Source organism: Sus scrofa, chromosome 14, assembly GCF_054392235.1.
Source record: "Sus scrofa isolate SSC_HxYL_T2T_F1_AM1 chromosome 14, Sscrofa_HxYL_maternal_Yorkshire_Landrace_v2.0, whole genome shotgun sequence".
NCBI classification, from domain to species: Eukaryota; Metazoa; Chordata; class Mammalia; order Artiodactyla; family Suidae; genus Sus; species Sus scrofa.
The window spans coordinates 85,375,962-85,397,917 of NC_139396.1; the positions used below are offsets into that span (position 1 = coordinate 85,375,962).

The following is a 21,956-nucleotide window of genomic DNA, read 5'->3' on the forward strand; positions in this document are numbered from 1 at the left end:
GGCTGTATATTTCGCATGCCCTTTCAAGTTTATTGGTAAAATATACTGATGCCAGACCTCACCACAATTAAGTCAGAATCCCAGAGGATGAAGCCTCTCCACTGGGGACTCTAATGCTCAACCAGCATTGAAGACTATTGGGAGAGAGGTTCAAGTTTAGACCTAGCTGGGCTAGGGGGATAGGGGCCAATTGCCCCAGGAGCTTTCAAAGGGGACCAGTTACCTGATCTGAAGAGGCAGAGACAGGTGGAGGAGGAAAGTCACTCATTCATCCTCAAAACGCAACCCAAACCCACAGTGCACAGCACAGTGCAATGTGCTACTGCTTCGGTGTGGCCTTCCTTATCCTTGCAAAAACTCAAACAGCACTAAAACAGGTGCCTGTCTCCGTATCTTCAGTCTCTCCAAAGACCAAATAAGGCAGTAGGGAGGAAGCTACTTCTTCCCAAATTTCTCCTAAAAATGTTGTCTGGGGAACAACAAGGTAAGTATAGAAAAGAAAGAAAAAATAGAAACCAACAGCCCTGGAAAGAGTTCAGAAAGTTGCTGAAAAGACCTGTGCTTGTCCAACAGCAAAAACTCAAAAAACATCCCAACCCAGAGTTCCTGCTGTGGCCCAACAGGATCAGTGGCATCGCTGGAGTGTTGGGATGCAGGTTGGATCCCCGGTCTGGCACGGTGGGTTAAGCAATCAGTATTGTCACAGGTGCAGCTGGAACCCGATCCCTGACCTGGGAACTCCATACTCTTCAGGGCAGCCAAAAAAAAAAAAAAAAAAAACTCAAAATATCCCAACCTAAAACAACTAGTATTTGATTTGTTTTCACTGAATGTGGACAAGCCTCAGAGGCTGGAAAAGCAAGGAAACAGATTCTCCCTTAGAATCTTTTATAGCCTTTTATAAGGAACCAGCCTGGCTGACACCTTGATTTCAGTGCAGGGGGACTATTTTGAAGCCAGACCTCCCAAAACCATAATCAATCTGTGTTGTTTGGAGTTACCAAGTTTGTGCTCATTTGTTAGAGCAGCAATAGGAACCTAACACACTATATTTCTTCCTTCCCTTCCTCTGTTTCTTCCTCTCTTTTTTCTTTTTGGCCATACCCGCAGCATACAGAAGTTCCCTGGTTAGGGACAGAATCCGCATAACAGCAATGACCCAAGTCAGATCCTGAACCCACCAGGCCACCAGGGAACTCCTAACACACTAGTTCTTAAAGGCTCCTAGGCTGACTCTGACGCCTTCATCCCAGATGCACTCATGGACTAGAATGTGCAATGATGAACTTCAGGGAAGAAAAGGTAAGAATCAGTGAAATTTTAAATGCACACGCTATCTCAGCAAATCCATGTCCTGGAACTTATCCTGACAGTGTTCTTGCACAGGAATCCCATATGTGGACAGAGATGTTCACTGTGGTTGCAGTATCCCAGAATAAAAGGGTCTGTTGGTAGAGTTGAGTTAAATAAATTACAGTATATCCAAATAATCAAATATCACACAGCCTTTAAAAAAGGGAGTAAGGCAGCTCTGTAGGTATTGGCAGGGAAAAAACTGTAAGATATAGTAAGTGAAAAGAGAAAAATGCAAAAGACTATGTACATTGTGCTACTATTTGTATACAAGAAGTCTACACCCCCCCCCCAAATAATATATTAAAAATGTGTTAATTGTGAGAACTAGGGGGCTGGGGATCAGAGGTGAAGGTAGGACTTACTTTTTCCCATGTAAACCTTTCACTGTATTATCAACACAAATTTGAACAGCCTAAAAGCCAAAACAGCAGAAATCCAAGCAAATGCACAGTGAGTGACCTAATCGGGTCCAGCAATCTAGTTCCTTTGATTTTTAAAAATAAAAAGTAATCAATTTCAAAAGTATTTATTCTTCAAGTACCATGAACAATTATCAGGTGAGGCCCAGTTTTGGCAGTAAGGAAGATAAACATTGTTCTCTGCCTTAATTCTCCCAAAGGACAGGGTGGTCTCTTCCTGGCTCCATCCCCTGAACTGCTTCTGTGAGCACAGTCCAGGAGATGAACTTCTGGGAGAAGGTTAGAAATGGCACGTGTGATTCTGGTCCCTCCTAAAATGATATGCTGTTTTCTGGAATTATTCTAAAGTTATTTGCCCCGCCCTACTATAACTTTTTAAATCCAACTAGTAACCATGAGGTTGCGGGTTCGATCCCTGGCCTCCCTCAGTGGGTTAAGGAACTGGCGTTTCTGTGAACTGTGGTGTAGGTTGCAGACGCAGCTCGGATCTGGCATTGCTGTGGCTCTGGTGTAGGCCAGCAGCAACAGCTCTGATTAGACCCCTAGCCTGGGAACCTCCATATGCCGTGAGTGTGGCCCTAAAAGGACAAAAGACTAAAATAAAACAAAAATCACCTATTCTAGGAGTTCCTGCTGCGGCTCGGGGGATTGAGGACCTGATGTTGGCTCTGTGAGTATGCGGGTTTGATCCCTGGCGTCACTCACTAGGTTAAGGAACCATCATCGTTGCCACAAGCCAAAGTGTAGGTTGCAGATGTGGCTCAGATGTGGCATTGCTGTGGCTGTGGCATAGGCCTCAGCTGCAGCTCCAATATGACCCCTGGCCTGGGAATTTCCATATGCCGCAGGTGTGGCCCTAAAAAGAAAAAAAAAAAAAAACATCTACGCCAGGATGGCAGACTTATATACATGTGTACTGGCAATGGAATATAATATGAATTCAATTTATACAAATTCAATGGTAAATATTGGTAGAACCCTGTAGGTGGTACGTGGATTAGTTCTTTGGACAGACAGTCAGGGACACCAAGGCTACGTACGCTGTAGCTGGGCAGCTCTCAGTTGCTTCTTCAGCCTCTCCACTTCATTCTTTAGAAACCTGATGTGTCGCATCATGTTTTCTGGAGAGTCGATCTCCATGGAGATGTCTCTAGGCGATGGGGGAGCTGAGACCGGCTGATCTAATTTCTCCTGCAGGATTCTTTATTGAAAAGAAAAATTCCAACAATGAGAAACAGGTTGCCTTTAAAAGACAGAATAACAAATGCTAGCTGGGAGGTTTGTGCCTGTTAAATGGCCAAAATTCACTGAATTGTTTAACTCCTCTGTCCATTTTCCATCCACTTCTGGTCACCCTTATGGGATATTCATATCAAAGAGTAGAGCTGAAGGAGCTGCCTTCCTTTTTTTTGCCTTTTAAATCACTACTGGTCATGAAGCATTACTGAACAAGTCTCTAACACTGGCTTTTCTTTTTTTTTAACGGCCATACCTGCAGCACATGGAAGTTCCTGGGTCAGGGTTTGAATTGGCACTGCAGCTGCAGGACTACGTCACAGCCACAGTAACACTAGATCTGAGCTGCATCTTCGATCTAAGCCTCAGCTTGGCGGCAATGCCAGATCCTTGATCCACTGGGCGAGGCCAGGGACCAACACACATCCTGTTGGACACTATGTCAGGCTCTTAAACCCTCTGAGCCACAATGGGAACTCCTCTAACACTGGCTTCTGAGCATTGTGCTGGAGATAAAATGGGCAAGCAGAATGTTCCACTGACTAAACGTTCCATGCTTTGGGTTTGAGACTGTGGGGCTACTGAGGGAATTTTACTCTCAATGCTCTCAGCTGAAATTTACAAACTACAAACTATCACTCTCGTTGGAGGATAGCATCATATAAAGAGACCCACTTCTAAACTTCCCTCCTAAAAAATGAATCTTGAGTCTCCTGGTGGCTCAGTGGGTTAAGGGTCCTGCGTTGTCACTGCTACGCCTCAAGATTTGATCCCTGGTCCAGGAACGTCTGCATGCCAAGGTGTGGCCAAAATACAACAACAACAACAACAACAACAACAACAAAAACTAACCCCAAGGTCATGGCAAACTGGACTGAAGCCCCTTTGGTTCAGTAAAGTTAGAAGATTTAAAATAACAAAAATAAAAAATTTATTGGGTTAATAATTGATGGTGCCACCTTCTCTACCAAGTATCATTAGTTTGAAGCACCTAAAACATTAATATTCTACAAAATAACAGTGTCATACTGTTCAGTGCAATAATTTGGTACTTAAATATATAAAACCTCCAAGTGGCTTTCTGCAAAGGAAGACAGACTGGCAATGGATCTCTAAAAACTGCTGGGAAGCTTTTGGTTTAGTTTGGTTTTGAACTTTTTAACCTTTGAGTTTATCCACGTGCAAACTGTGAATTACCATCAGGCCTGGCCTTCTGAGAAAGCTAGTATGTTAAATACGGTAATGGTCCCTACATTTATTACATAAACAGCTTCTTCCGATTCAGTTTATTCATATCACTACAATGAGGCAAAACATAGCTGATTCAACTACTACTTGAATAATTTCCTATAAAGGCATCTTGAATTTTCATTTTTCTTAAAGCCTGTGGTACGACTCTATTTTGCAAACCTTAAGATGAACTCAATTTATGGATGTTCATCCAAACCAAAGACCTATGGCAAAATGGCTTTGGTTAGCAAATAAAAGGTCCTGGTAAAGTAAATTCGTGAACATTTTCAAGGAACACCCTTTCCACACATACACACGTTCTGCCTACAGAACCTCCTCACCACCACTGGACCCCTGCCCTACCAGCCCTAAAGAACACAGTATTTAAATCTAAGGGCCTGAATGGATCTTGCACGAAGGGTTCAAGAAATGTGTGCTGCTGAGTATTTCATAACCATGTATGTACATTTAACACCAAGAACCCTAATTTTAAATACGCACAAGTCTTTCTTTACAGTAAGTCTTAAAACACATAGGTGATAATTTTTCTATTAAAATTCCAGCCTTCCTAATGAAGTACATTCTAGAGGTGTATGATAATTCATGCAACATAGCTCCTAGTCTAAGTACTTCAGAAAATAACCGGTGGAGAAGTTCCTGTTGTGGTTCAACAGTAACAAACCCGACTGGTATCCATGAGGATGTGGGTTTGACCCTGGCCTTGCTCAGTGGATTAAGGATCTGGCATCGCAGTGAACTGTGGTGTAGGTTGCAGATGCAGCTCAGATCTGGTGTTCATGTGGCTGTGGTGTAGGCCGGCAGCTGTAGACCCCTAGCCTGGAAACTTCCATTATGCCTCACGTGTTGCCCTAAGGAAAAAAAAAAAAAAGCAGAAAATAACTGGGGAAGCCATCTCAGTAAGGTAAAACGTTGAAACTGCAACCATCCTCCAGAACAATAATAATAATGAGGCAAACAACAGCTCCTTAATTAATTTTTCTCATAACCTTTAACACCAAATGAAGAGAAATTCTACTGGGACAGTAAGAGAGAAACAAAGAAGTGGCTAATATGAAGATAGGCTTTCAACAGTTCAGAAGGCTTTCAACATTTTTTTCACTTGTCAAATTAAAATAATGTGCATTAACCAAGGAATTAAATATCTACTGTTATTCCTCAGTCACACCCAGCACAGTATCTGCCGCCCCCACCACCCAACACATACACAATACTGAACAGCAAGACTAAACAAACCGCTTTTCAGCTTCAAGTTTATCCATCCTTTTCCAGAGACGATTAACTAGTGCTTCCTGTTCTTGTTCGAGGGTGTTTTCAAGGTCGATCTTCTCTCGTCTCAACTAAAAGAGGAAAAAAAAGTTCTACTGAGAATTGCTGGCCACTTAAATTTGGTTCATTAGATTTTTTGATTGGACTGTTAGGACCCCTTTCCATGGAGAAAACTGCAAATAAATGGCCAATTTCCTGACACAGACACATTAAGTGCATATAGTTCTTAAACTCTGAGAAACCAAGACAGGCCCATTCTTTGATGTTAAAGCTTAACTGCTCCCTGGTACTCAAATCACAGTGGTTGTTTCAGCATTTATTCAAGGCACATGGAAAGTCTTCCTTAAGGAGGGTTTGAGAAGTTCTGCTTTATCAGTTGTACCAGGGCTTATCTGGGTTGTTCCCCTAGTCCTGCATGTGGTACAATGTTAAATCAGAAAGTTTCTAGGTTCTATTACCTTTTCCATCATAACTCAAACACCTGAAGACAATTCTACATAGTGGCAAATGGGTGCACATAAATTGGTACTAAGTTACAAAAACAGGCATAAAAAGGATAAACACGAAATTCACAATACTGGTTAACTTCGGGGAGGTAGGGGAAAAAGAAAATTGGATTTGGGGAAAGGCAGGTGTTGTAGAGGGAAGCCCAAACTGCATTCTACTTCATAAAAAGCAGCAATACGGGAAGCAATTAATTTAATCACTTCATATAGAACAATATGCAGATACTGGGAACAATGCCAGATCCTGGGTTAATAGGATGTAGCAGAAACCAAGGAGTCCAAAATGTATACCCCTCAGGAAAGTAACATTTGAGTGGGCTTCAAGACAGTAAACAAAATAAATGACAAACTTTGGTAGAGAGTGACAGAGATATGAAGAAAAAGAGGGCTGGTGAGGGAGACAGAAAGTGCAATGATAAATATATTTCATAGTGGCAGGTAGAGGGAATGTGTTATATTATTCTTTGTACTTGCCTATGTGCTTGAGCTATTAAGTAATTTTAATTAAAAAAAAAAGTTTTTACTTTAACTTTTTTTTTTTTGGCTGCCCCTATAGCACATGGAATATTTGGGGCTAGGGATTGAATCCAAGCTGTAGCTTGGACCTACGCCACAGCCATGTCAACAATGGATCCTTAATCCACTGCACCAGCTGGGGATCAAACCTGAGACTCCTGCAGTGACCTGAGCCGCTGTAGAGAAAACACAAGACACTGGACCAGCTGTACCACAGTGGGAACTCCTAATAGGAATCTTTTTTAAAAGAGAAAAAGGTTATGTTAAGGCCCCCGATGCTGTCTCTCCAAAACCAAAAGCAATTTATCTTTTCAATCACTAACACTCTTTGATTGCACAGCTACAAAGATGTCAAAGCAGCAGAGTTTCTATTTCTTTAGCAGTTACAGAGACAAGTTCCTCATTGATCAAAGATACCTATATTTACAGTAAAGTGAAACCAATATCATGGACAAAATATAGTCTTTTAAAGCAATCAAAGCAGACCTTATACAGCAAGGGAATAAGCCAAGATCACACAACCACCTGAAAAAAAAAAAAACAGCTTCAAGATATTTTCTTTGCATGGGGCAAGGGAGTCAGAATATGTTGGAAGTATTGTGTGCTGTGAAGCTAGGAGTGGGCTGATGCACAAATGCTTCTCAAGATGTTAAACACAGTCCCTGCCCACAGCAAGGAAGGGAAGCCCAGAACACTTCATACCTCCTGTGACACTTCATGATCCCTGGTGCTAATCACATTGCGGCCAAGCTTTGAAGTACAATTCAGTTTGTTTAAAGGAAGGTAATTCCAAGGCATTCACCCTTTAAGGACCCTAGTCCCATGTTCAACTAAAGCATGATAGAGGGTACCTGGTAGGCAAGAAAAAAATTCAAGCAAGGCATCATTTCATAACAGAGATGCCTAGCAGAGAAACTTAGGCCCAAGGACTTTTAATTTTAGAATAATCATGCACCATGATAATCAATAACCCTAAAAAGCAGAATCAGAACAAAGCTGTCTTTACCCATATATAATTTACTTGGCATGTGGCTTTAGGCAGGTATGCACCTGCCCTCATCTATGAAATGAGAAGGTTGGCCTCAATGACCTCTGAGGTCCCTTCGAGGGCCAACCCTTCTATTATCATCCTCTGTCAATCTCAAGATAGCAGCTGTTTTCAGTCTGAGCTAGCTCAGATTTTTAGAGCTGGAAGCAGCAAGGTAAATCATCAGAATCCACACTTTCATTTTATTTATTTATTTATTTTTTGTCTTTTGGGGCTGCCCTTGCAACACATGGAGGTCCCCAGGCTAGGTAGGGGTTGAAGGAGAGCTGTAGCACCGGTCTACACCACAGCCACAGAAGCGCCAGATCCAAGCTGTGTCTGCGACCTATACCATATCTCATGGTGACACCAGATCTTTAACCCACTGAGCAAGGCCAGGGATCAAACCTGCATCCTCATGGATGATAGTCAGATTCGTTTCCACTGAGCCATGACGGGAACTCCCAACCTTTCATTTTAGAGCTGAGGAAACCACTAGCCTGGGAGATGGCAGAACACAGGAAAAGTGAAACCACCGGAACAGGAATGGCTATTGGTCACCTTGGTGGCCAAAAGCTGAGTCCTGGCCAGCCAGCAAGTATAGAAGATCTTGAGGAGAAAGTAGGATTTGGGGTATGCTACCCAATAATTCTTGGGAGTAGTGGAGTAGGGGGTGGCCTAGTGACTTTGAGAGCATGCAGAAACAACTAAGAGAGCAGAAGAAACAGAAGCTGAAAACGAACATGAATCTCAGCTCTTTTCTGGCACCTGTTGGCAAAACTACCAGCTATCCATTTACTGCCCACTTTGGTGAACCAAGGCTTCCAGGGGTGAAACTTGGGTTTGCTATACCACTATGCTCCACTACTTTATTTCCATGAAGCAGGCATCACAGGAAGCCCCAGAGCAGCAGCTTAGATGTGGGTATTTCATTACACAGCTGGCAGTGCTATGGGATCCCATATTCTCCCTAGCCTTAGAAAGAACAGGGTTTCTAGCATTTTTTTTTCTATTAAAAAAAAAAAAAATCTTAACTTTTCAGCATCGTTCAGGAGCTCTCACTGACACTAAAGACCAGAGAAATCAGAATGGTATTGTGATTATGATCAATTTTCTCTCAAGTTCTTTATCAGAGCTGCCCTTTCATCTCCTTTCCATCTAATTCCATAACCTAGATATTTATGGCCACAGTCCACAACAGTCTTACCAGTCAATTCAGAGAGAAGTACATTTTCAGTGCCTGCATTACCCTGATAGCAAACAACCTTCAAATCAGACAGTGCATGTTAAATTTATAGTCTCAGAAGTCAGAGAGCCTTGCTGGGACGGAAACCGCAGCCCAGGGAGGCATCGCTTTTGCTGTGCTGATCTCTATATGTAATACTCTCGCCTATCTATCACCTAATAATCTCTGACGGCTTTTTTTATTTAGTGTTCACACAACAGGTACCCACTCTTCCAACACCAAACATCAGATTCTGAGGCTAACTTAAGCCCCTTCGAATTGCTTGCTCCGTGAGCACACAACACCAACAGATACATCTGATCTGCGGAATATTCATTTGAAAGCCTTTGTCCTGCTGTGGGGTCAATGGACTGTCAGCCAAACTCTTCCTTCAACATCTCTCTTCCCCACTGTAAGTCATTAACATCACACCGAGTTCTTACCATGTTCTCCAAATAAATATAAAATGTCAATGGATAAACAATGTATAAAAATAGCCAAACTATTATTAGCTGGTTCCTATGAATTCACAGCCCATCCTAGCTGTGTCTTTTCAGTGGGCAGACACCACCAAAGACCGCAGAAAAGGGAGAGAGCTAGCCAAGAGATGGCTCCCAACATCACTACATTTCTTTTTCATTATAGCATTTTCCCTTTTCTTTTATTTTTTTCTTTTTTTCGGCCAAGCCCATGGCATGTAGAAGTTTCCAGACCAGGGATAGAACCCATGCCACAGCAGTAGCAACGCCGGGTCCTTAACTGCTAGGCCACCAGGGAACTCCTGAATTTTCCCATTTAAAGAGAACCATGATGATGCTGGGATGGAGACAGAGGTGGAGGAGAGGAATACTTGGCAAAAAAAAAAAAAAAAAATCCTGATGAGAACTTTAGCATGACCACTGTGCTCAACTATAGAGCTAGGAAAGGGTTTTAGTGGATCTTTTCAATCTGCTTTGAGAAATTTTAGTCTAACTGCCATATTATCATTATTTCTATGGGAAAATATATTTTGAACCCCAAACATCTGTCTTAAGAAAGAAATTTTGGAAGACAGCCTATGACAACTAATCCAAGAAGATAGAGAGGGGAAATCCCATGAAATAATGGCTAACATATACAGAGAACACAGATGTGAAGTTTCTAACAACAGAACATAAAAGCACTTAGAATGATGATGATGCAAGAAGTGTACCTGATATTTAAAAATAAACAGCAGAGCACTCTAAGACCTGCATCAACCAAACTATTATCAGCAGGCTAAATGCTTTTTTTTTTTTTTTTTTTTTTTTTTTAAGAGAAAGGGGCAAATCCTAAGTAAACAAGTGGGTGCCGGAGATTAACACAATTCTCAAAAACCTTCCTAGCTAGGTAGCATCTGCGGGCCAAAAACAGCTCAGCCCAATTTCCTATCAGTTTATTACATAACACCATAGACGTTCAAAGTGGAGACCCTGAAGTGCACCACAATTACTAGGAATTCCCTGGTGGCTCAGTGGGTTAAAGGTCTGACATTGTAACCACTGCAGCTCTGGATGCTGTTACAGTGCAGGTTCGATCCCTGGTCTGGGAACTTCCGCATGCCACAGGTGTAGCCAAAAAAAAAAAGAGAATTACCTGGGAAAATAAAAAGTATAATATTCAGAAAATGACTAAACCCAAGTCAAAAAAATGAACACCGTTTTTGCAATGGACTGAATGTTTGTGTCGAAAATTCACATGTTGAAGCCTAGATCCCCAGTGTGATTTGAAGGTGGGGCCTTTGGGAGATAATTAGGTTTAGTTGATGGGGGGCGGGAGGGTGGGGAAATGGGATTGGTGTCCTTTCTACACAGTCCTTAATGACCTTGCAGCTTGCTGCTCTGTGCTACTAATGCAGGACATAAAAAGTCAGTAATGATCAGAACTCCATCAAGCTGGCAGCCTGATCCTGGACCTCCAACTTTTAAAACTGTGAGAAATAAATTCCAGTTGTTTATAAGCCAGTGTGTGTTATTTGTAATAACACCCCAAGTGGGCCAAGACAGTTTTTTTTCTACCACGAGAGTAGAGACAGTAAAAGATCTTCCCTCATTCCATCAGCCTACTTTGCCAGTACATTTGAGTTGATCAAGGTTTTCCTTACACATAGGAAATGACTAATAGGATTCATGAAGGGACTATTTAAACATACTGTGTGCAAATGACGTGAAAAGAGCTGAGAACCATAAACAACGGTCTCAGCTCCATGGCAAAGCCCACACAAATGAAAGCAACAGAGACAAGTTAGGTATAACTTAAACACGGCCTCTGTTGGTGTCTGTTCAGACAATCAGGGGAGTTTTGCTCAGCCCTGGGAATTCTCCTAGGCTGGAAGACATCTGACCTTTGACTTCAGGGAAAACAAACAAAAAAATTTTTTTAAAGAAATAGAGCAGCCAATCTGTGTTACAGATAAGTTAAGACAGGTGTTCATAGACCAGAGTCCCAGAGGTACCTATTTGATTAGTCAAGCTGTGGCTGGCTTCAGAATTAAAAGCAAGTCCTAGGGTTATTATACACAGGTTCATGCAATGCTGAGCCCAGAAAGAGGCAACTGAAGTTCATCGGTGAAGAGCAGGAGAAAAGAACAGAAAGGATGAGCACTTTCAAGTCCAAGAGGTCCAATATTACAGCTGAAAAGAACGTGATCTATGTGCATAAGAGATAAACTGATAGGCGTTCCTGTTGTGGCTCAGCAGGTTAAGAACCTGACATAGTATCAGTGAGGATGTAGGTTCAATTCCTGGCCTCGCTCAGTAGGTTAAGGACCGATGTTGCTGCAGCTATAGCATAGGCTGCAGATGTAGCTCAGATCCAATGTTGCTATGCCAATGGCATAGGCCAGCAACTGCAGCTCCAATTTGACCCCTGACCCCAGGAACTTCCATATGCCGCAGGTGCTGCCATAGAAAGAAGGGGAAGAAAAATAAATAAACTGATAGAGAAAAGATGCAAAAAAAAAAAAACCCAAAAGCCATAAAGAACTACATAGCAACATAAATAGGGCTGGCCTAGGGTATAAGCAATACTGGTGGTAATTTACCCTTCTACTTTTCCCTGCCCCCACCCAATTTTTTAATAAACATCTACTATTTTTGTAACACAAAATTTTAAGTTATCTAATCTTAAAAATTAACCATTTCCTAATAGAATATCTGTTAATTTAGGATGTTAATTTACATATCTAAAATATGGAGTGAACCAATAAACTTATATCACGGTGTATGTTGTAAATACAGTATCACAGCAATGACTACCATAAGCTCATTATCTAAAATAAGCCTCTTTAAGAAAACAATGTTAGGGAAACTTCTCTCCATGTGCTTTATCCTAAATGGAAGTTTCCTGGAAAAAAGAAATCATTTCTTGGAGCTCCCATTAAGAACCTGACTAGTATTCATGAGGATGCAGGTTTGATCCCTGGCCTCGTTCAGTGGGTTAAGGATGTGGTTTTGCCACAAGCTGCAGCACAGGTCATGGATGCGGTGTTGCCACGGCTGTAGTGCAGGCCCCTCTACCCCAGGAACTTCATATGTCGAAGGTGCGGCTGTAAAAAGAAAAAAAACACAAAAAGCAAGAAATTGTTTCTTTCTAGTCATCACCACATCCATCCACTTCCTCAGAGATGTAGGATTTGTTGGCTATTCATTCACATACTGTGTATGTTTAGCTAAAAAGACCACCTTTTCTAAGTCAAAACCAAATTCTTATTCTGGTCAGAAAGAAACGAATGGACTTTGGGCCTAACGAAGGAATTCTGGGGGATTTTTACAGCATTCCTGCAGAGACTGATCGTGTCCCGGGCAGAGCTCGGCGTTTACTCCCACAGGTCTGCAGGGGAGATCTCTCAGTTGGCTTCGTGACATCCTGACAGCTCCTGGATTACAAATCGACTGAAGAAAGCCTGCCGAAGCTTCCTAAGCAGCACCTGTTGTCCCTGGTTTGCATGCTACCAAAGCATATAACCCCACTTATTTTCCAGCTAGGCTCCGAGGCTTTTCCCACCTCTCCCCAATAAGCAGTAGGTGGGATGTTTATACTCCAGATTCAAGTGACGCACACATTCATCCTCAAGGACTTGCAGTCAAATCCCCCCCACCTCAAGCTGACTTCAGAGTTTACTATGATTACATCTGGCCATGCCCCTATGCAGCTCGTCTAAATGTGCAGAGGTAGATGATGTTTTATTTAAAAAAATTAAAAGTAGGGCAGCGGGAGTTCCCTAGTGGCCTTATGGTGAAGGATCTGGCCTTGTCACTGCTGTGGCTTGGGTCACAGCTATGGCTCAGGTTTGATCCTGGCTCCAGGAATTTCCACATGCTGAGAATTTTAAAATCAAAGCAGAGCAGCAAATTATAATATACTATTGTTAGGGAGGAAAAAGAGAAGAAAGAGGAAGAGGATGAAGAAAAAATGTGAATAGCAGTTGTCTATGGTAATATTTTTTTTCATTTTTGTACTTCTATGTCTACGTTTTCCAAAGGTTTTCCAAAGAGCAATGGGTTATTATTATTATTATTATTATTCTTTTAATGGCTGCACCCATGGCATATAGAAGTTCCCAGGCCTAGGTTCAAATACAAGCTACAGCTGCAGCCTATGCCACAGGTGCATCAACCCCGGATCCTTAACCCACTGTACCACAGCAGGAACTCCAATGGGTGACATTTAATAATGTAAACACTTAATATTTAAAGTTTTCAAGACTTTCCTAATTTGTGATTAAGATTTGAAATCAAACTTCAAATATGCCTAGGGGTCACTAAATTTATCTCCTTAATGCCAATGAACCCTCAAGAAACATGGTTGTTTTTTTGCAACTGATCCTTCCCACTGCCAGTATCTGCAAGGTCAGCTGCTAGTAGGAATGGAATTTCCACAAAACCCAGCATGGCCATACTCCCCATGAACTGAAGAAATACTTCACACCAATTACAAGTATCAATCAAGGATGCAAACCTGAACATGAGCCACTAGCCACTTAACTCACTGCTAAGTCACAAGAACACAGAATATCTAGAGTTAGTCACTATAGCCTCAGAACTGTACGTGGGAATTCCCACGTGGCACAACAGGATCCTCGGAGTCTCTGGAGTGCTAGGATCAAGATTTGATAAAGGCCCAGCACTGTGGGTTAAAGACGCCCTGTTGCTGCTGTGGCTCAGATCTGATCCCTGGAATTCCATATGCCTCAAGGGAGCCAAAAAGAAAAACAGAAACAAACAAAAAACACCCCAACTGTATGTGGACTGAGTGGGATGTCAGTTGGTTTGTATCATTTAGACATTGATCTAAGAGCTGGAAACCTAAAACTTTCCTTTCTTCTTCACAGAACTTAAAATATGCTAAATGTGGCCTAATTTCACTTTTTAAAATTGAACAAAGGAGTTCCTGTTATGACTCAGCAGTAATGATATCCATGAAGACACAGGTTTGATCCCTGGCCCTGCTCCAGTGGGTTAAGTCTCCGGTGTTGCTGTGAGCTAAAGTAAAGTCACAGACGTGGCTCAGATCCCTCGTTGCTGTGGCTGTGGTGTAGGCTGGCAGCTGCAGCTCTGATTCGACCCCTAGCCTGGGAACCTCCTTATGCCTCAGGTGTGGCCCTAAAAGGAGGAAAGAAAAAAAAAACAAAAGAAAGAAATCTGGTTGAGTTCCCTGCTGGCTCAGCAGGTTAAGGATCCGGCATCATCACTGCTCTGGTGGGGGCCCGATCCCTGGCCTAAGGACTTTGTATGCCATGAGTGCAGGTAAACAAACAAAAAACTGGTGCCAGGAATTGAAATTCATTCTAAATCCAAGCATCTGTGACTTGCTCCAGTTAGAGATGGCGAGGGACACTGGGAGAGGTAGGGACAGCCCTGCAATGCTCCTGGGATGCTGGGGTCTTGTCAAGCCTCTGTGGTCATCTGATGCTGGCTAGTGGCCGATGGTAACCACTGGGCCCTGTACGTGTCCTAGTCCTGTGATTTGGCTGCCCTCCACCAGACATCCCCCAGAAAGACCAGCATATGCAGACTGCCAAAGCCCCTTCTCTTTCCCAGCCCAGGGACACAGAACTGGGATTCAGGACCTCTCCTCTCTGCTCTGAGCATCTTTTCCCCATGGGGTACCTGCACCCACTTTTTACAGTGTATCTTCTCTCCAGTGTCTCTCTCCTGCACATCCCCATCTCCCTGCACCAGGTGAACTTAGATGAATCTATCCTATGTGTGTCAATTAACAACAATTAAACCAAGTGTCAGGTCCTTCTCAGTGGGGCTTGGGGAGGTGGGGAGCCTGCTGCAGGAGTAATGCCGCGCCCCCCTCCACTTCAGCACTTCACAGAGCAGCCCTCATCACTGTGCATAGTTCTGCTAGGCTCCCCAGACCAGGATCCGCCAGGCCTGCGACCTAACGTCATCTCCCTTAGCAGGGCTTATGGCAGATGGCAGACAGGTAATAAAGGTGTGCTGAATTAACACAGGATGTGTGCCACCCAAGTGCAACAACTGCAGTGCAGGCAGAAAGAGATGGCACGGATCCATGAATTAACCAGGTGGATCACCAGGTCAAGGAAGGCGGCAAGACATTCGGGGCTCATTTTGTTACAAGATGGGGACGGCAAAGTACCATAGAAATTAGATGGCAACTTTTAGGGGCAGCAGGTACCATTTTTGGAGAGCGTACCCCAGGTGAGTCAGCAGGGATACAGAGGTGAGGTTAATTTCGCTCCTGTCCTTGTAGGGACCCTACAGGGAAGAAAGGACTGTTTAACCCTTCACTGCTGTTGGTGTGCCAAGTGTGACGGGAGAAGGACTGAACAGTGTGGAAACACTTTACAGCACAGACCTCACTACAGGAGGGGAGTGGGTAATAAGTAAACAGGGATGGGACAGGAGAGGGACAAAATGGTCCAGGCAGAGGAAACAGATACACGGAGATCTGGGGGCAGGAAATGGGCCCATCAAAGCACGATTTTCAAACTGCTGGTCATGACCCATTATTGGATTATGAAATTAGTTTAGTCAGTAGTCACCTACATTTTGCTAAAAAAAAAAAAAAAAAAAAAGAAAAAGAAAAAGGACTGAATGAGAAATCAGTGCAAAGCACACAGACATTGTTTTATAAAACTTGTCCTAGTCACATATATCGCTATAAAAACATCAGTGTCCTGAGTTACCATATAAACTTATTTATAATGCTATGCAGTCCACACTGAATGACTCTGCATTAGAGTATAGGGGAACATAATTTGTCATCCTAAAATAGGACTCTGTGGCATGAGGATCAATGTAGGCTGAGTGTTTTTAAGGTCCCAAAGAATCAGGAAGAACCCTTGACCTTCCCCCAAATTGCCTAAAAGACAGAAAACCTCCCTCAGGAAGGGGGCTGTCACTAGAGATAACTAGAGTAGGAACAGGTGAAGCACACAGGGAGGAACCCAGCAAAGTCTGTCAAAACTCCTCTCCGTGTCCCACCACCTTCACAGGGCCCAGCAAACACCTGTTCACCTAACCTTTGCTTTTCCCTGTGAGTGTCAACTGCCTTCCTCCCCCTCCTCTGCAGCCCCAAACCTCTACGCACAACATCCTCATTTGCCTTTAACGCTGAAGACAGTGCTTCAGTGAGGCTTTCGACCATTTGGACGAATGTTCTTGGGTTTCTCCCATGTCCCCGTGTCATTAACCTCTTGTTGTTAATCTCTCTCATGTCAATTTCATTCTTAAATCAGCCAGGAGAACCGAGAAGGGTAAAGCAAAGTGTCTTCCTCCATGACAAGAGAAATGAAAGAAACCCAATACGGATGGAGTGTGAGGAGAGGCAGAACGGAAGGTCAACCTTCCCATCAAACCTCAAGTTAGATACTATATCTGACTCTCAGAAGAGGGCACACAGCTCACCTGAAGTCACAAGCTGATTTGGATGAAGGGGAGATCTGAACCCGAGAGTGTCCCTAAATTACAGGAGCTAAGACACTAGGATTATAAATGGATGCTAATGAATACAATTACCATTCCAATCCAACCTTTAGAAAAGGGCATCTGTGCTTTGGGAAGAAAGGACATTTTTGGAGTTTCCTTTGTGGTGCAGCGGAAATGATTCTGACTGGCATCTGCGAGGATCAGGTTCGATCCCTGGCCTTGCTCAGTGAGTTAAGGATCCCACATTTCCATGATCTGTGGTGTAGGTCGCAGACATGGCTTGGATCCTGCATTGCTGCGGCTGTGGCTATGCTGTGGCCAGCAGCTACAGCTGCAATTCGATCCTTAGCCTGGGAATCTCCGTATGCCTCAGGTACAACCCTAAAGAGACGAAAGACAAAAAGGAAAAAGAAATGACATTTCTGACAAGGGAATACACCCTCAATGCCAGAAATAACAGAAAACTTTACTGGGCCAACTACAGGAAACAAGATGTTTAGCACATGACAGGCAATCCTGTTCATCGTGTAAGGATTAGCTGAATTACATGATTAATTCTCAACTAATTTATTCCAGATTTTTCTATTGTACTAGCTAATAATAATGAGGCATCAAATCTACCTGTTTATGACTACTGTTTTCTTCTTTCCCAAAATTTTCTAAGCAAAGTGCACAGAAGGTCCTCATATCTGCTGAGCTGAACTTTGCTTAATAAATAAACTCATCTGTGCTTTTTCATGCCAGTTATCCTCCAGAGAAGGAAAAATTCTTCCTAGCAGGCAGAAAACATTCAGATGAAGAGGTCTTAACACTAAGAGAATAGTTTAAGTTCTACATGTTCTTAGCAACACCTGAATGTAACAGTGACCATATGATGGAAAAAAATCTTCAAATAAGAGCTTATATTGGGAGTTCCTGTCATGGCTTAGCGGTAACAAACCAGACTACAATCCATGAGGATGTAGGTTTGTTCCCACGTCTCGCTCAGTGAGTTAAGGATCTGGCGTTGTCGTAAGCTGTGGCATATAGGTCGCAGACTTGGCTCCCATCTGGCATTGCTATGGCATAGACTGGCAGCTGCAGTTCCAATTCGATCCCTAGCCTGGGAACTTCCATATTCCATGAGTTCAGCCGTAAAAAAGCAAAAAAAAAAAAAGTTTATAGGCATTGCTCACCAGCACTTATTTAAGAGATACTAAGAGTACTAAAAGTCATATTGACTAAACTATTCCAGCTTATTAGGCCAATACTAACTATTAGTAATGCAAAGACCTCATAACTTTACATTTTTCTGAACATGCTTTTCTTTTTCCTTTTTGTAGATTCACCTGCAGCATATGGAAGTTCCAGGCTAAGGGATGAATCAGAGCTGCAGGTGTAAGCCTACGCCACAGCCACTCTAACACCACAGCTTGTGGCAATGCTAGATCCTTAACTCACTGAGCGAAGCCAGGGATAGAACCTTCATCCTCACGGAGACTATGTCGGGTCCTTAACCCAATGAGCCACAATGGGAACTCCTAAACATGCTTTTTTACATCTGCTTATAAATTGTCTTTGAGAGTTACACATTCAAAATGCTAGGTTGTATGATTTGAAAAAAGCCTCTGAGTCTCTTGGTTTCCATTTCTGAAAAAGTGTGAGCAGGTATGAGTGGGCTGGGCCACCTACAGGTCAAGTTGGTCTATCACCCTCCTAAGCCTCCTCCATGGATAGCAAGCTCTGAAAGGAGAGCAAAAGTACAGGTAGCTGTGGTTCCAAGTCCTAGAGTGAATCTGATGTCCCTTGCCTCTGGATTTCCTCAGGATCTCCCCATGGAGGATCTGGGGAGAATGACAAAGGTAGTCTTTCTTACAACATGGCCATCCAGCTCTAAAATTCATATACTACAAAACATCAACAGAAGTTTCCACTGTGGCATAGCAGGTTAAGGATCCAGGATCCGGCATCACTGCAGCAGTAGCTTGGATTTGATTCCTGGCCCAGGAACACCCATATGCTGTGGGTATACGCCAAAAAAAAAAAAAAAAAAAAAAAAGGGACAAAAACTTCAACAACAAAACACCACCAGAACCATTTATAACCCAGAGACCCTGATGATCAAGCTGGTAACATTTCCTAAATATCCTTTAAAAAAAAAAAAAAGGAAAGGATTCCAGATTCTGAGTCTAAGAGAACAAATGCTACATGATAAAGTGTCCATGCCGAAGGACCTTTGGTGAGATCAACTTAAAATTAGGCCTCCAGCACCTGAGGTAAGTGGAGCCTACTTTGTAAGGAGTTGAAGACTTAGTCTCAAACCCAGGTAAGTTCTGCTTTACAGAGAACAGGAAGGTGCCTTCTTGAAAACCCTTACTACCAAAGCCACACCTTCAAAATAAACACATATCCCTGGCAGACAGACCTTCCAGCATCCCTTCTGAGGTTCAACCTATTAGGTTCAAAAAATTGGTTATTTTTAAATTAACAGCAGTAACTACCTCATATTGAGTGCTGATGTAGCAGGCATGATGCAAATCACTTACACACTCCCTCATTCATTATACCTGACACAGGTTTGCTATTTATTGCCCTTTTACAGAGAAGAAAACTGAGGCTCAGAAATGAACTGAAAGAGACAATTGGATGGCCACATGCAAAAGAATGAATTTGGACCCTATTTTACATATATAAAAATTAACTCAAAACAGGAGTTCCCATTGTGGTCAGCAGGAACAAACCCAACTCATAACCATGAGGATGCAGGTTCAATCCCTGGCCCCACTCAGTGGGTTAAGGATATGGCATTGCTGTGAGCTGTGGTACAGGTCACCAATGCAGCTCGGATCTGGCATTGCTGTGGCTTTGGTGTAGGTTGGCAGCTGTAGTTCCGATTAGATCTCTAGCCTAGGAACTTCCATAGGCTGCAGGTGTGGCCCTAAAAAAGAAGGAAAAAAAAAAAAAAAAACTCAAAATGAATCTAAATGTAGAGAGCTAAATGTAAAAGCCAAAAAAGAAAACAGGGCTGAGTCTTTGTGACCTCAAATTCTAAGATATGACACCAAAGCACAACAAACAGAAGGAAAAAAAAAAAAAAAAGAATAATTAGACTTCACCGCAACTAAAAATCTCCATGCTTCAAAGGACCCTCTCTCCATATGCTGCAGGAGCGACCCTAGAAAAGGCAAAAAGACAAAAAAAAAAACAAAAACAAAAACCAAAGGACCCGCTCAAGAAAATGAAAAGGATATACACAGAAAAGGAGAAAATATTTGTAACCTATGTATCTGGTAAGGGTGTCTAGAATATATGAGGAACTCTTACAATTCAATAACAAAAATACCTTGAATAGACATTTTTCCAAAGAAGATATACAACAGTCAATAAGCACCTAAAAAGATATTTATTATCATCAGCCATTAGGGGAATATAAAGCCACCCTGAGATACCACCTTACACTCACCAGGATGCTAAAATCATATGGCACAGCCACTTTGGAAAACAGTCTGGCATTTCGGCCAAAAAGTTTGCATGTGACCGTTCAATTCCACTCCTAGGTATGTACCCAAGAAAAATTAAAAGACATGTCCAGAGAAACGGTTGTTCATGAATGTTCACAGCAGCATTTCTCATGATAACCAAAAGGGTGAACAACCCAGATGTTCAACAAATGAAGAATGGAGACACAAAATGTGGTTGGTATATCCACAGCATGGAATATTATTTGGCCAGGAGAAGGAATGAAGTCCTCATCTGTCACACCATGGACAAAAATAGGATGCCACGTGAAAGAAGCCAGTCACAAAAGACCACACACTGCATGATTCCATTTATATGAAGCATCCAGAATAAGCAAATGCACAGAGAGAGCACAGTAGCAACTGCTTCAGGAGATCAGAGTCTAAGTGACAGCTGAAAGGTACAGGCTTTCTTTTGGAGGTGATGAAAATGTCCTAAAAATCTATTCTGGTTATGGTTGCACAACTCTGCAAATAGGCTAAAAGCCATCACATCCTACACTTGAAATGGGTGATTTGTATGGTTGGTGAATTATGTCTCAATAATGCCCCTACCAAAATTAATTATTAATTAATTAAAAGATATGAGGCAGAGGAAACAGGTTCACATCTGGTTCTATTCAGGTCCAGTACAAAGGCCCCGAACCTATCCTACATGGCTTTTCAAAGTACAAATGAGAGCTCTTCAGTCACCTGTCTGAAACCACACTTCTAAAACACTTCCAACAAAGCAGTGTTAAGACACGCGACACACTGGGTAACTGCCTTGAGAGAGCTTTATTGTCACAAGAGCAAAGGTATGTATCACATATATACTGTACACATATGCATATAATGCATAGTGACGTCCACACCTTGGCTCTTCTGATAATCATTTCAGGGTAGGATATATCATATAGATTATGACCTACAGTAAATACTATAATATAGATGATACTCCCAAGAGATGGTCAGAAGAGAGGGCCAGATCCTATCCATGGAAATATGAAGAGATTTATTTTTACTGGTGGAAAAAACAAAAAACAAAAAACATTGCCCTTAGACCCTGACTAATATTACTCATGGCAAAACAAAACATAGCGTAAAATCCCCGATGTCTAATCATCCTGGACACATCCAAAACAAAGAGAGGAAAGTTTTATGATAATATTAATGTCTCCATCTTATTTACATAGGAACTCGATATCCCAGCTCTGAAGGCTACCTCTAATTTAGGGCTTTGCAATTCACATTTCACCGTGGAAATCCATTTCTTGAGTGCAGGGGTCGAAAAATAAACCTTACCATGGACTAAATCGCTAACGTGGGGAAAATGTTCATCTTGGACTTCATTTTACAGGGGTTTAGTGACTAAAGTCCCAAAGAGCCTTAAGACTGTGCAGCAGTTCATCCTCTCTCCCGGGGCCCCTAGGATGGCTTTCTGACTCTAGGCCACTACCTCCACCTTGTGGCCACAGCTAAACTGTGGGGGGAGGGGGGTCACAGCCCCAGTCCGCAAGTCTCCTTAGGAGATGGTGAACAAATATAAGACATAAGCTGTTTGAATCACTGACAGCCACCAACGTGAAGGTTTTGACCAGGTGACACTCTTATAATGCCAACCACTGTGAGAACTGTACTCAGTCACTTGGTTAACTCTGGATTAACATGTACCAGTAACAAGATCTTGGTATGTCATGGACTCAAATAAGAATCTTCACAACTTTAATGTGAACTGAACTGGCTACCTGCTTATCCC

General features: G+C 42.5%; 1 protein-coding gene across 2 annotated transcripts in view; it reads right to left on the minus strand.

Moving 5' to 3' along the window:
- The window catches only part of CCDC6 (coiled-coil domain containing 6), a 124,420-nt gene that overhangs the window by 22,019 nt on the left and 80,445 nt on the right, over nt 1-21,956 (minus strand). For both annotated transcript variants that reach the window (XR_014827962.1, XM_001929282.6), the window contains exons 4-5: nt 5,496-5,599; nt 2,816-2,976 (exon numbers count right to left, since the gene is read on the minus strand). Coding sequence is in view for 1 of the 2 variants with exons in the window: in XM_001929282.6 (XP_001929317.3) it covers nt 2,816-2,976; nt 5,496-5,599 (265 nt within the window). In the remaining variant the exon portion in view is untranslated. The remainder of the gene's footprint in view (nt 1-2,815; nt 2,977-5,495; nt 5,600-21,956) is intronic.